The sequence below is a fragment of the Diadema antillarum genome, unplaced genomic scaffold (genome assembly GCF_040938485.1).
Source record: "Diadema antillarum isolate AM-2024a unplaced genomic scaffold, OU_Dant_1.0 seq00000574_RagTag, whole genome shotgun sequence".
Lineage (NCBI taxonomy): Eukaryota > Metazoa > Echinodermata > Echinoidea > Diadematoida > Diadematidae > Diadema > Diadema antillarum.
In genome coordinates, this window is record NW_027271510.1 from 363,129 (window position 1) to 379,376 (window position 16,248).

Sequence of the window (16,248 nt, forward strand, 5' to 3'; positions counted from 1 at the left end):
CTCCCTTCAGAAAAAGGGAAGAAAGACATCGAACTTAAACTCATAATTTTGGTCAATTTCGACAGCCAGACTGTAATGTTATTTAGACTCTGTATCAGTTATGAGGATTGTGTTGATGGATTCGCATTCAATAAATTCCCGTGTGGGTTTCTTACCATTTTTTCCAATTACGTTGTGTATGGTTTGCGTGAAAAAAAAGGGGGGGGGGGGTAAGTTGTGTTTTGTGTGTGTAGAAGTTGAGCAAATATAAAGGAAAAAACTGTTTTGACATGCTTGATATCTGAATTTGAATAAAAATGAGAAGATTGTTTATATCATCATGAAATACAAAGGGTCAGGCATAAAATGAATGTTTATATCATCATGAAATACAAAGGGTCAGGCATAAAATGAATATTGATCCATATGTAATTTAAATGAATTTTATCATTTTAGTTATGATAAACCATTTTCCTGCTTGTCGTTGTTCTTTTCCATCTCTCTCTCTCTCTCTCTCTCTCTCTCTTACTCTCTCAGGGATTTCACAGGAAATAATATACAACATTTACAAGCCGGTATTTTCCAAGGGCTTCGCAGTATGGAGTATATGTGAGTAGATTCAAAACATGTTTTATCAAAAAACTCAAAGAAGTTGTTGGTTAACATGATATCGGTATGTGTGTTTTATGTGTGTAAAAAATAAAGCAGAAGTTTTTTCAGTCTGATCATGTTCATCAAGGTGAAAGTTTGTAGTCATTTCATTGTGGAAGCAATTTTTAAATCAAACGGAATTCGATTACAAACATTAAAAAAAGGTGTGTGGTTGCGCCCTAATTTGCAAGCATATAGCTCTAACACCAATATTCAAGATAACACAAAAATTGTGCATTCCCAACTATGTGACATCATGAACAATACAACACATTTTTAATTCTTTTTTTAGAGTAACCTGTAACAACGAAATATGAACCTATGTGCCCATTGGTGTACATCCTTGCTTATTTGACAAATTTTCTGCATTAAGTATGCCAACATAATTGGTTTCAAATGAAATATGAATTTCAATGTCTTACAAAAGCAAAAAAAAAATGTCATGCATTTAAAGGTATATATAATTGCTTAAATATAGGCCCTGATTATGACATGAAATCGATTTTTTTCAATGTAATTTGTATGCATTTAAAATAATGATGTGTAAGATATGCATACGAGACTGATATCGTTTATTAATACGTTCATTCAATTTTAAGGTTCCTATACAAAAACAATATCGAAGTCATCGAACCTGGTGCTTTCCACGGTCTGGATGCCATCTATATGCTGTAAGTGCTCTCCCTCACTCTCTCTCTCTCTCTCTCTCTCTCTCTGTTTATATGATATGCTTTTAAAGCATTAATTATATATATATATATATATATATATATATATATATATATATATAAACTGAAAGAAATTGGACTGAGGCGGACGCTGCTCTCGATCTTGAGTCTCCTTTTTAATCAGTCGAGCTTCCGGCCTGTCTAGGCCTTCATCAGGATGCTACCCACAATGAGGCACCGCGTGCGCTTGGGAAGGGAATTATTTCTCGCAAATAAGTTTTAATTGTATACCATTTTTGGTCTATATATTTTGTACCCGTATATTTCAAGTTGAGAAAGTCTTGAAACTGTAATGATTGTTGTTTTTAATGTGGAGATAAATGAAATGAAAATTATATATATTACATATATCAGGGCTCCACACTAACTTTTTTGTTTGGTGTCCTGATGGGGCCAACGAATTCCTCAATTTCAAATTTTTGGTGGCCCGAGAGAAAAATTTGGTGGCCCGAAAAATAAAACAATAAAAAACATTAAAAGTCCTGTTTTTTAATGAGTCAAATATTTAAGTTTTATTATAGTAAGAATTGGAAGCTGGACATATCTACTAACAAATAAACCTCGACAAACTCGCAACACTCACTCTCAGGCACTCGTTCAGTCCTTTTCATCCATCCTTTAATCAAATTTACCTGCTAATTATCGGCGCAAAAAGCTGCGAATTGTTAATTGACATACTTTTCGAAAAATTTTGGTGGCCCGAGGCGGGCCACCAAATTTGCCCTTTTTTTAAATTTGGTGGCCTCGGGCCACCGGTCCACCGTTAGTGTCGAGCCCTGTACATACATAATACATATACATTGCATAAAATAAATGCATATATTCATCTCATACATATATACATAAAAAGTAACATATTATACAAGTTTTCTTTAGGAGCAGAAAGATTGTCTTAGCCTTTTTTGTTCTTAGAGTGCAGCCGTTTGGCGCAAAAATTATTCAGCTAGAGAACATAATGATAGATCAGTGCAATTTAAACTCGTTGGGCGCAAAGGTTCCAGGAAAAAGTCTAACAGCATCCTTTTGCAACTTAAGGGTTTTGAAAGTGTTTTTCCGAAATTATGCCAGTTCGTTACTATCACCATGTCTGAAGGAGAAAGCCCAAACTCACCCTACTATTGTGTAAGTCCTTTAATCCATTTTGTAGTTATCAGGTGTGTTTAGTTTTCTACGTGTGTTTTCTTCTTCACTGTTTTAGGCTTATGCAACATAATGCTCTTACCAGTCTGAGGAGAGGAGTGTTCGCTGGACTTCAAAGCCTAAAAACGATGTCAGTATCTTGGCTGCTGCAGTTATCTATATTACTTTTTTCACTCTTATTACTATCATTATTCCGATCCTACATTGCTTCCCTAACAATGTACGCGTATGATTATTAGCATACTAATTGCTTGATATTGAGTTAATTGCACAAAAGATGCCACTAAATGTCAGATATCCATTATCATCCTAATGAATACATTGCAATTCCGTGGTCATTTTCATAGCTTTTACTGTCTACAGTTTATTCTTTTTTGATATTTGCAACTTTACTGCCGTGGCGCAAGTCCACTTTCATTTTTTTTTTCCAAAGGGAGAGCGTTTATTGCAGCAGCAAATCAAGGATCTTAAAATGTTTGGTCACAGGTATGTATCAATATTTCCCCGTTTGTTATACGTTTTGTCAGTGTTTTTTTTTTCTGCTGAAATCTTAAGTAGAAAGAGTTAAATTAACATTATAGTCGGGCGCAGTGGCACAAAGATTTTTGTCATTTTCGCATTAATTTAGAAATGTGTTTCATTTGTTCTATCTTTTCAATTTTACTCACCAGAGGATTAGAGTCCAATCGGATCGATTCGATTGAAGTCGGAGCTTTCGAACACTTGGACAATTTGACATACTTGTAAGTAGTACGTTTTAAAAATGCGTATAAAAGTTCGGAACTCAAAGACAAGGCTCAAAACCGAGGTTTAGATATGAAATAGCTGTATGTACTTTTTATGAACAGAATTTTATTGATTTGCAGTTTGATTTTTAGTGGGGTTTTTTTATGTCATAGCAAGTGGTCCAATTGAATTATAGTAGGCCTAGCTCCCAGAGCATAGTCTAATAGGCAGATGAAAAGTTCCCATGCATGCATGGTTGTTTAAGGAGTAATTGTCGACTATGATTGACGACCCTTCAATCATCCCAAAATTGCAAATCTCCTCTTGTCAGAAACTTAAAAGAAATGAAACATATTCGACTTCTATCGATGAGCGATATTAATAATTGAACATTTCATCGAATGGATTATTGCTTTGACATCTCCGTAAAGATATGATATTATCTTGAGAAAACAAAACAAGAAGCTGAAAAGATTTCAAGCAAAGAGGGTCCAGTAGGCCTACTTTGTAAAAGTTTGTCATCATGACGATGTAATCAATGTTTCATTCTGGACAGGAACCTGGAATCGAACCTGATTTCTTCAGTGAGTCCCGGGATGTTTACAGCATTGCAGCGACTGGAATCTTTGTAAGTGTTTGGGTCAGAGTGCTTTATACAGTGGACTCCCGTTAAAACGAAGGCCTCGTGACCGGCACTTTTCTTTCGTTATATCGAAATTTCGTTATAACCGAACAAATAAACAACAAAAATTATAGGATGGATAATGTTGGGCTCTGAATTTTTACTTCGTTGTAACCGGAATTTCGTTATAACCATGTGTCGTTAAACCGGAGTGCACAATATTTGTTAATTTCATGGGGGGTGGGTGGGGGGAGGGTGTGTACCAACATACAAAATTGCCGTGTGTGTATAATTTATGCTATGTGCACTGTCTAACAACTTGCAAAATTATTGCAAAATATCCCCGGGTACATGCACACCCACTCACCATAAATAGTTGACAGTACAATGATTTAGTAAGCACTCATCCAGTATAAGTGAAAATTGTTCTGTGTCTTACCCTGCACTAAATACCTACGGGAGGATAATCACACCTGCCTTTGATAAGTTTTTTTTTTTTTGCACTTTTCTTTTTTAACATAAATTCGTCTCGCTATACATTAAAAAAAAAATCTGATTGTTATTATGGTATAAATTAGTGTGTTGTTTTAGTAAGTAATTATTATCACTCACTCTTTCATATTCATTTCTTTATTTTATACCTGTTGTATGTCTGTACTTTGCAGACATCTGGGATTGAATAAAATTGCATCTATTCGAAATTCAACATTCATACATCTGGAGAGCCTAAACTACCTGTGAGTAAACAAGTTTTCCTCTCTCTGTCGTCCTCTCTCTCTCTCTTTCACTATCACTTTCTCTCCGTTTCTCGTTCGATTCTCTTCTCTCTCCCTCTCTCTCGCTTTTTTTTCTCTCTCTCCCTTTCAATCCATTACACACACACATACACACACACACGCGCTCTCTCTCTCTCTTCCTCTTTCTCTCAGTCACGGTCTTCATGTTCTTCTCTGAACACTGCATCAATAGTTACGTTCAGAAGGTGATCCTTGACTTCGAGGATAAGCTAACTTTGAGAAGAAACTCTATGGGGCGCCGGGTGTTGCAAGGTCCATTTCATGACGAAATGACTGGTTTCGTCAGGAAATCGACTCGTGCGACACTTGGCGCCCAATATCTAGTGCTTATCCTCGAAGTTAGCTTTTCCTCGAGGTTAAGGATCACAGTCTGAACGTAGCTTTTATGAACTTGTCCTTATGTATAAGTTATAAACTGCGACCTGCAAAAATAAATGATTTCGACCAATTCAACCAATCGTCATAACCTAATAATATGAATTTGTCTTTCCTTGTAAACTGCAGAATCTAAACTATGTTGTTTTGCCACATATTTGGTTTTGTTTGAAGCGATCTCTACGGAAACCCATTGGTTCTCATAACTGACTACGCCTTTCTGGGACTGATGAATCTGGAAACCTTGTGAGTATACGCACATATTTGGAACGGAATATGTGTGTGTGTGTGTGTGTGTAAATACCACTCCATGTCCTGCATTGTCTTTAAAAACAGAGTGGGTAAGCAAAATGGTAAAGAGAATGGTAAAAAAATACCATACACACTGTAATAACATGATAGAATCACTACTTGTTTTCACATAACTGTATTATGACATGATGGAGAAATTTTGCACAACGGTATAATTCTCTTGTTCTACATTCGTAAAGGAATAATCTTGTCGAGACCAAAAGATTAAAAAAAAATCTACTGCACATCCAGCCCTGAATCTCTCTGGGCGGACAAAATGGTGTCAAGAAATGTATTGTGTAGTTGTGTTTTCATTTAAGTTTATGTTTGCCCCTTTTTGTCTGCTTCTTTTCCCTCCTTTCATCATTATTTTCTCAAGAATTATTTCTGAAGTGAAGCTGATGACAGTTGAAGAGAAGATGGCTGATGGTGTCCCAAACCTTCTTCAGTTGTAAGTGAAATATCAGTGCTTTGAAAAAACAATCTTTGTATCTTCCTCTATTCGGCATGATTATGGTGATCACTTTGGTCTGAATAAGAGGGTTTCATCATGATTTTATTATCCCCACCCTCTTTAAATCGGATTTGGATGGTGTAGCTCTTTGCTTTTCATCCCCCCCCCCCCCCCCCCCACACCCGCCGGCCTTGGAAGCGGCAAGTATATAGTTATCTCCGTGAGATGTGAAAACACATGATAATATGCACAACATATGTGACCCTGCTTCACAAAACAAACAGAAAGTCGCCAGACATGAAATTTTAGTTAAGGGCAGATTCTGAAAGAGCAGACTTTAAGCTTTAAACTGATGTATAACTCAAATCAAATGGACTCTCCTAACCTATCGTAATAGTGGAAAGACTGCACACACTCAGGAAAAGTGTGAACTGATAAAAGAGGCTCTGAAATACAGAGTCTATTCAAGGGCTTAATCTTTACCAAGCCGTGCTGGCTGTGCGATGAATGGGACAAAAAACAGGATGTAAACCACAGGAGTAACAACAATGAAGGGATTATCTGTTTAAACTGAAATTAAGCATGCCTTATTAACATATCTGGTCCATAATTCATGTCAACTTTCAAAGCAGTAGCGTCATGCTTTCAAAAGTTATTAGAGTTGAAAGTGAATAGTGTGTACAAGGTTTTTAAGAAATGAAAAGGGGACTCTAAAGACACACCTAATCACACTATTCTACCCAAAAATGTTAGAGATAAACTGCTAAAAAACACACATTCCTACCCGTTTTATGATCCCAAATTTTTGCTTAATGTAGAAAAAGACTTGCTCTTTCAGAAAATATGAAGAAGTCAAGATCAGCCAGGTTGACCCATTTCACCTATTTTCAGTCCTCACACAAAATCAGTGTGTGCGACTTTTTGTTCGTTTTGTGATGCACGGTCACATATAACTATACAAAGAACAATTCAATTGTTCAAACATTTTCATCCGTTTAGTGGGAACATTTTCTATTAGGATGAGAACATAATAGTATCCTCTTTGAAACTTAACCCAAATGGCATATTAAGTGAAGGAGCTATACGTTGACAGTTTGCTATATTACAACATTGTAGCATATAGTCAAAAAAATAATAGCATCATTTTGCAAACAATGTCTTCTGTCAACATCTTTCCCCCTTATTTTTTTTTCAAAAACCAACGAGGATTGTAAGCCTATTAGAACCTGTTGATTCATTTTGTAAATGGGGACCCTATAACTTCAACTGTTTCAGAGTGTTCAGAGTGTATTTCGTCATCTCATGCCATCCCCATCCCTTCCCGCGCGCGTGTTTTTTTTAGACGGCACAGATTGGGGAAACTAAAAATTTATCGGGGACCCTATCCCTAAACCTAACCCTAATCCTAATCCTAACCATAACCATCAAACCCTAACCCTAACCCTAACCCTAACCCCAACCCTAACCCTAACCCTAACCATAACCATAACCAAAAACCCTAACCCAACGTTTTTCCCATAGGTTTAAAACGCGCCATGCCCCAATCTGTGCCGTCTTTAAAAAAAACGCTTCCCGCGCCTACCAAAAACGCCAACATTCGATTGTTTAATGAAATGTAGGTTTTGACACAGTTTGGTGGTAAGGTTTTAATATAATGATGAAGCAGGTTCATGAAGACTGATGTTATGTTTTCTTCATTTACAGAACGGCCGACGAGCCATCACTCTGCTGTCTATTCAAACCGGCAGATACGTGCAACACGCCACCTAATCCCTTCGCGACTTGTGAAGGGATGCTTCGAAACACTCTCCTGCGCGTGTGCCTCTGGATTCTCGGTCTCGGCGCTTTGGTGGGAAATCTCTTGGTGCTGGCTTGGCGCATCTCCGAGAGAAATACCGACCGGAAACACAAGGCCCAAGTGATCTTAATCTCTCAGCTAGCTATCTCTGACCTGCTAATGGGTGTGTATATGATTTTCATCGGTGGTGCCGACTCGTACTACGGGAAAGATTATTTCTTGCATTCGTCTGAATGGCGTGAGAGTTTCGCCTGCAAACTCGCCGGCTTCGTTGCCATGACTTCAAGCGAGGCGTCCGTCTTTCTGCTCGTCCTGATCAGCCTGGATCGCTTTATCTGCATTGTGTTCCCGTTCGGCGCGTTCCATTTCCGCACTAAGTCGACGCGGGTCGCCGTCGCCGTTGCTTGGATAACAGCCGTGGCCCTCAGCATCGTTCCCATAATAGTCAGCCGCAGAGTTAGCGGTTTCTATGGCTACTCTGATGTCTGCATTGGGTTGCCACTGGTTACCCCGGCAACTGGTTACCAAGGAGTTTGGACCGTATCGGACGATGGGCTGACCGAGGTCCTGTCATTTGTTCCGACGGGGCGTTCTGGATGGGCGTACTCCACCGCCATATTCATCGTACTCAACATGATTTGTTTCCTGATCATCCTAGTCTGCTACGTGGCAATATTTGTGTCGGCGCGCAAGGCGTCGTCATCGTCCGGTCGCAAAACGGAGCGGCGAGACGAAATCAAAATGGCGGCAAAGATGGCCATCATTGTCGGCACCGACTTCTGCTGCTGGATGCCCATCATCATCATGGGCATCGTCTCCCAGACTGGCGCGGCCGTCGTCCCGGTCAAGATGTACGTCTGGACCATCATTTTCATCCTCCCCATCAACTCTTTCTTGAACCCCTACCTCTACACCATTTCCACCATCGTACAGCAGAGGTTAAAAGAGAGCACCAGCAGTCAAATCACTGGCACCCATCGCTTATCCAACACATCACGCGACGGCACCGCCTCTTCCGGTAGCGGCTATACGTCACTCACAAGGAAGTCACCAAAGTCATCCACTGATGCTTGAATGAGAACAGGCTTACTTTCAAAACTTGAGACAAAGGGTACAGTACCCTCCCGTTATAACGAACACGGTTATAACAAAATTCCGGTTACAACGAAATGAAAATTCAGGCTGCAACAATATCCGCTCTCTGTATTTTATTGTTTATTTGTTCGGTTACAAGGAAATTTCGATATAACGAAAGAAAACGGCCGGTTCCGAGAACTTCGTTATAACGGCAGTCCACTGTATGCATTTAAGTTACGCCAAATATTTGAGATACAGTGTTTTGCTTTAATCTTGAACTGGACATAGTTTCCTCCTCTAGGCTCCTTGACCTAGTCTTGTTGAGCATAATCAAACATTACGAGTATGTTACTTGTATTGAGTACTTTAGAGACTAACGATTCCGATAGTTACACCGCTGAACGTGAGCACTCGCTACGTTTATTATAAGGTTTTCAAAAGATCCATCAGTTGCCATTATTAGTAAAGTGATCCTCTGAACTTTGCCACACATGGTGCTATTTACACAGCTAAAATATAATGCCTTGTCATTAGTACATCGTACTCCAAGAATCTGAGATTACCCACATGCATTGACCTATAGACTACAATGAAATATCTGAAAAATCAACCGCAATTAGTTTAAACTTAAGTTACTTCAAAATAAGAGTTATTGACGTATTAGAACTGCTCTGTCTTCCTTGGAATCCAAGTTTTGAGCAGAAACTCTTTCCTCATTGAGAGTTATAATGTAAATCCAGATGTAATGACGTTGAACTGATGACTGAGTTAATTACGGATAGTTTTACACTTTCAAAGAACAAGTTACGCTCTAGTTTGCACTTTTTCCTCTTGTCAAGATAGTGAGAGTTTAGCAATGTTGTGTGGATTACATTTTTATTTTGTTCAAATGTACTGAGTGATGAGTTGTGTGTACCAAAGTGGTTTATGTACAGTGCAAGATTGGCACTGAATCTGAGGGTATTTACTTATATTTATGTATTTCTAGTTCCGTATTGACAGGCCTTCCACATGCAAATAATAATGATGCGATGATTTACAGAACACCATATCAAAAAGTCCATAAAAGACATTTAACGTTTTACATACAGATACTAACACGTCTTTTTGATGACTTCTTGGCTGATTGTGTAAACCTACCTCTCCGTACACTTTTTTGTTTTGTTTTAATATTGCGGAGAGTCATTAGCAGGTATTGTGTTAGCGTAAATCTGTCTTGTAAAAGCTGCTTTTCCAAACGTTTTGAATCTGCACTTATTGTTCAACCATGAACAAAGAGTAGGATAGCAGCTGTGAGTACATGTATTAATGTTTGACGTTATCTATGCCGTGACTTATAAACTACAAAAACATTTCATGTGTAATGAAACCGATACGTGATGCAGTACTGCTTGGTAATTTTACATTACATAGACTCTAATACTATTTAGCGAGCGAAACTGGAAAAAGATTTCTGATATCAGTAGCCTACCGGTATTTAAGTTTCGGGTCGTGTTTCTCCTACACTTCATGCATGGCCAGTGCACTGATTAGAAGTTGAAGGGACTTTAAGGATGACGACACAATATCAATCTCATCATTCAAAAATGATATCGTGAGGGGCGTATTTTTTTATGTGTATTCATTCATCTATTCTGTTTTCTTCAAAAGTAGGGTAGTTCCATTTAGAGCCAAAATGGTCTGCTTTACAAGGGCACCCTGCTAAAAAAAAAAATATTGCGATGTGCACTTCAAAGTACGCACAGCCAAACACAAAACGAGGCTGCATAAGATTAATTTAAACAGCCGATTTGAGGAAGCATAAAAGCAAACGAAAAAGAAACAAAAATAATTGTACTTAACTACTATAGTGCAGTGGGTGTAATGTTATACCATTTAATTTTTCTTGAATGTCTGCAATGAACAGCCTGATTGAATGAATGATATGGTTTACGCGTTTAATAATTCACTTTGCAGCATAGTGAGAATGAACATTATATTCAGTTCTTTATAGGTTGAGGTATGTATAATTAGTGAGAACAATAGAGAATAAAGGGGCCTTTTTTTCCGTCACGTGGGTGACTATGTATGGTGTAGCTAAATTGTGTAACAATTTGTACTCCCTGACACAGTCATGACAATGATAGTATTGTATTCTTTGTTCAGTTGACAGTCATTTGAAAACATGAGTAAGAGCTTGTGCTGACAGATCATAATTTCACACCATGCGAGTAAACTTGTTCGGGCATCTTTGCAATGTGGTTAAATTTGTCTTTGGTAAAGACCCCATACATGCTAACTCAATAAGACATAACTCCTTACTGCTCTCCTTCTCTTTTCTCTTCCAAACATTTACGATATCCAACCACGTCGTATTATTTGAAATGCACCGGTAGCCATTGGTATAGCAGAAGAAATTAAATAGTTGTACATGTATTTCAAAATCGTATAACAAGGATGGAATGCGCTGTTCCCTAAAAGTTTTACAAGCAAAATAATTTTCGAGCCATCTCTCTTCGCATTACTTCCTTGAATAGGTCCAATATCGTGAAGTGCAAAATAAAGTCATGGATGGAATGGACTAGGAAAGTAATTTTGTAAAAAGGTGTATTCAAACCCAGAGTGAGTACTTAAGTGCATAAATGTAAACAGACATTGAAATACAGTCGATATACAGATATAATATTGTATTGCATCCGTACCGTTCTACTTTATTGAACTTTCCCTAGCGATGCTTATTCATAATTGATTTGGTCAAACAGTAAAGTATTGTACTAATTTACCGTATTTATATAAAATCAAGGTACCATATGGATGAAACGGTTCACAAAATATGGTTTAGCAAACATTATTGTCTTAACTCAAATCTCTGAGCAACTTTAGTATACAGAAACTACAACAGAAATCTAAATGTAACATTTATATTGTATTGCGTAAAATGTATTGCAGTATTGATAAAGCACTGTAGATGTACATTGTATAGAAGCAGGGTATGAATAGCACTGTTGCACTTTAATTGTGATGTTGTGATCTTTCTAGGTTTTGTCATCGGCTGACGTAAACTTTGGTTTCTTCTGCTGATAACACTGTGGTGTAGGCCTATTTGTTATACTTATTCGTTTATAAATCAGTTGATATATGTCACGTATTCAGGAAAAAAAGTGTGTCAGTGTTAAACTGTTTGTTTCATCTTTATACACAATGATGATTAATCATTTCCTTGTGTGCAGCGCAGTATAACTGTGAAAATTTCTCGGCGGATTTTGATTCAATTCAATTCAATTCAATTCATGGTTTATTCAATCATCTTCGCAGCTGAGTAGCTGAATTGCGATAATTGTGTATACATAGTAAAATGACATAAAAATAACATAATTTCCTCAATTAAAACACATCATATAAAACATGCATTATAATTTTCAAATACTTTGTTTTGAATACAAAATCTAATGAATTCATAAAATTATTGCAAAATGTCATCATGCCTGTAATCTTAAATGATATGAGTGCGTCACGAAATTAAAACTGAATATGAGATCCTGACATGAAAACATAATAATGAACCAAACTTAAAACATGCTATTTGATAATGCAACATTAAGCATCATAAAATATTCCTCATACAGTGTATCCAATCACCTATCTAAAATGTTCAAAATATAATCTGCAGGGAATTACTGAAATAATTTGTCCACGTTTTGTACAGAGGGGCATCATCATCAGGAATTGACGGGAGTATCTATCATACAGTTTGGTTTACAGAATGATGTATATGCTTCGCCCGATGGTTATTTTATTATTTATTTATTTTTTTTTTGGGGGGGGGGGCAAAGACCACCACGATTGTGTGCTATGCCAACCCATATTTCTTGATGGATAAAAAGAAAGTAATGATAATCATCACAAAAAATAACTATCATGGGTCTGCATCACCGTGAAATTAAGACCTGTGTTGTTTTTTTGTAATATACTGCCCCCAGTGTTCTGCTTTTTATAGGTAATTTTGTTGAAATTTTGTACTTGGGAGGGTCATGGTGATCGAGTCTAGGTTAGCTCTTTTCATTTTTGTAATGTAAGCATGCATGAGTCAACCTGAACCTGAATTTATACATAAATAGCTCCAGCACACTTTGAAATATACGGCTACCAAGGAGTCGCAGACATTGTATGGATAACCCCGAGCGGCCGTGTGATAGTGTGTTGACTTCATTTCCGTTTCCCCTCAGGAACAGGCAGTTGTTTGTGTTAAAGCCCCGATGTCAGTGAATGTACAGGAAAGATATTCTGACACCAACTGTGTGGGCATATCTTGCTCTTGATTAACCCACTACCCAAGTGAAGATGTATTGATCAAAACCGATAACTTGGATGTGCAATGTCAAAAAAAAGATGTGTCTATTTTAATCATTATCTTTAAAAATAGCAATACAAGAACTTTAATATGTGTAAATTGTCCTTGTTCTAATTGGTTTGATCTTCGATTTAAAAGCAACGACATCATAGTTATTCGTTTTCACGTTATTTTACCATCTGTAAATTGATATCGGCTAATGACAATTATATATGATTTTGATTAGGGAGGAGTTTGAAACTGAAAAAAAAAATATTTGAACGTACTCTTTATTCGGAACGGTACTCGACTTGATATAGACTAAGTAAGACTTATGTATAGTTTTATTAAGTATATTATTCATTTATTCTTTATATCAGAGGCTTGCGTTAGGAAAATGCGAGAAATTGTAAACACACCCAAACATACACACACGCACACACTCATCCCATTTAATATCAGAGAGAGAGAGAGAGAGAGGGGGGGGGGGATCGCACGTTCCTGAAGGAGGAGAGGTGGGAGGGGGGGGGGGGGGGTGCGAGAACGGAAAGTTACATGGGTGGAGAGACACAGATTGACATAAATAGAGAGATTCCTTACCAAAGGCATGTAGGCCTCCCTGGGACAATCACAGGTAAACAATCAGGGATTTCGACCTCATGTGGGTGACGTAATTGATTGGTCTATAATTGACTACCGATATATCCATGCGTATTGTTGAATTGATCATTACGTAACAAACTGTATACTCCGCACGTTTTCCTTCACCCGTACGCATGCACACTAAAACGTAGTTCCACGCACCCTTTAATAATCCGGTAGCTCGATCTCTAACACTTCACGCAGGTAAGGCAGCTATACATGTGTAAAAAGAACACAATATCGTGACTCAAACGTACGGTGCAGCTCACATACAGCACGACCGTTAACTGCAGTATGTAAAGTTAACACGCTGCTTTACTTCCACAACACTCTGAACATAAAGTTTTGCAGAGACTATTATAAACCGCTTTATCGAGGACACCCCCGAAAAGCTCTTAGAACCTGCGATGTCTCGTGCAAGGTTCCTACTCCAGTCACTCACATACACACGGAAGGGTCCTGGAAGAAATCTTCTCGAGTGTAGACCAACGAACAAAGTCGTCGGATCAACATCCAGATTCATTCCATCCAAGTTCATTTCAACAGCAGTATCAAGAAGTAAGTGTGAATGATATTAATATAGCCATAATTATATTAATCCATGTACACTCCTCTTTACGACAACATTGCCTATTGTTGGCATTTACAGCATGGGTAATCCATTTTCAATGCTATGTTAAAGTAGGGATCACTTAAATTGTCAGGTCACTAAAAATGCAATAATGTGTAAATCGTTGGGAATGTCTTGTACAGCAGATTGTGATCTCTCACTAATGTTGTAGAAACCTTGGGGGCGTATAGCTGTTTATCCTTAAAGTTCAAAGAGGAGGCAATAAATCTTGACCTAACATTATATCTATATCGTTTGCGTGATCACCATCGACCGTTCATTGCATGCACCGTTTATTATCTTCGACCTACAAATGCATATATACGTGTCGTATATAGCAATATATCAGCAGGTATAAGATACAGACTTGCGTGCCACGAGAACATGATCATCGTGTTTCAATATACAAAAGGCGATATGATAATTTCGAGAGAACAATAATGTTACGGGTAATCATTGTTTAGTTTTAACACACACACAAACATATGTATATATATATATATATATATATATATGATACATATATATATATATATATATATATATATATATATATATATCATCATCATCATCATCAAGTTTATACATTTATACCAAAAGCAATTGAATAGGCATATTAATATATATGCTAGTAGGCCCTGCACATGTTATGATATAAGGCTAATTTCTTTATGATTTCTATGCATCATTGATTTTTACATCATTCTGAAAACATATAGTTATTATGATATGTCACGGGGCGCTGTTGCTGAACCACCCTACAGATCAATGGCTTCTTTGCTCATAGAATTTACAAAATAGGCTTTTTCAGTTCAATAATCACTTGACTTATTGCCCTGAATTTTGAAAAATATTTACAACACGTTAATAAAAATGGTTTATAACAATATTGACAGAGTCGTTGCAAATACAGTAGATACACTGATTAATGTAATCGCAACAGCTAGTTAATTGCTTGGACAATAAAACAATGGACTGTCAAAATCTCCGTCCCTGGGTCCTGGCTTCTTATACGTTAACCGCATGTACCCCGTTGGGCGAAGTCCACTCGATCTCTTTCTATAGACTCTGTATAATAGTCCGATTTGGTTGAGGTTAGTTACTATGAGGGGCATACACTCGTAACTCTATCTATACAATAAAATTGGTCACTGAAGTAAGCTGGTCTCCGGAATTTCATTAATTTCATTAAAAGAGAGAACAGAGCAAAAATGATCAAAATCGGATGAGAAATAAGAAAGTCATGACATTCTAAAATTTCAAATCTTATCATTTTTTTAGGAAAACACTTCTTGACCAGTCCGAAAATATTCAAATTAGCAGGTTGATGATGTCTTGCTTTCACAATAAGGCCCTATATAAGTGACAACAATCTTGTATTTCAGCTGTATGATATTGTATAACTTGCATTACACCAAAAAGAAAAAAGAATAAAATTAACTCTAATATCATCATGTTAGGGAATATGTTTTCACCTGCATTAGCTATAGAAATGATATTTCTAACGAAATTCATAATTATAGCATATAATTATGAAAAATTGTGAGGGCATGACATCATCAACTCGCTTATTTGAATATTCATAAGGACTGATCAAGATATACGCTAGGAAAAAAAATGTACAATTTCGAAATGTCATAAAATTCCTTATTTCTTACCCAATTTTGTCACTTTTTGAACGTTCTGTATAGAGAAATTAGTTTCTCGAGCTCTTTCTTTTAGAGTTTATTTCATTTTGGGGTAGCCCTCTCTAAGACTGACACGCCTATATCACATTTTGTGTGTGTTTGTGCGTTTTTTTAATGCAAAGATCAACATCTGCTTTTATTGTATACAGGAATAACAATAATGATGATAATAACAGTAATAATAACAATAATAACAACAATAACAATAATGTTAATGATAATGATGATAACCATAAGACTAATAATATGATGATAATGATAATAAAAATAATAATAATGATAGTAACAATGATGATGATAACAATAATAGTAATAATGATAACAGTAATAGTAATAATGATAATAAAATTAATGATAATAA

General features: G+C 36.9%; 1 protein-coding gene across 1 annotated transcript; it reads left to right on the forward strand.

Moving 5' to 3' along the window:
- The first annotated feature begins 577 nt into the window (after positions 1–577).
- LOC139735389 (G-protein coupled receptor GRL101-like) lies at positions 578–8,699 on the forward strand. The gene is made up of 9 exons (XM_071646138.1): positions 578–588; positions 1,230–1,301; positions 2,557–2,628; positions 3,170–3,241; positions 3,781–3,852; positions 4,512–4,583; positions 5,193–5,264; positions 5,689–5,760; positions 7,468–8,699. The coding sequence occupies exons 1-9, from the start codon at positions 578–580 to the stop codon at positions 8,633–8,635; spliced, it is 1,683 nt and encodes a 560-aa protein (XP_071502239.1). The 3' UTR covers positions 8,636–8,699.
- Positions 8,700–16,248: the final 7,549 nt, after the last annotated feature.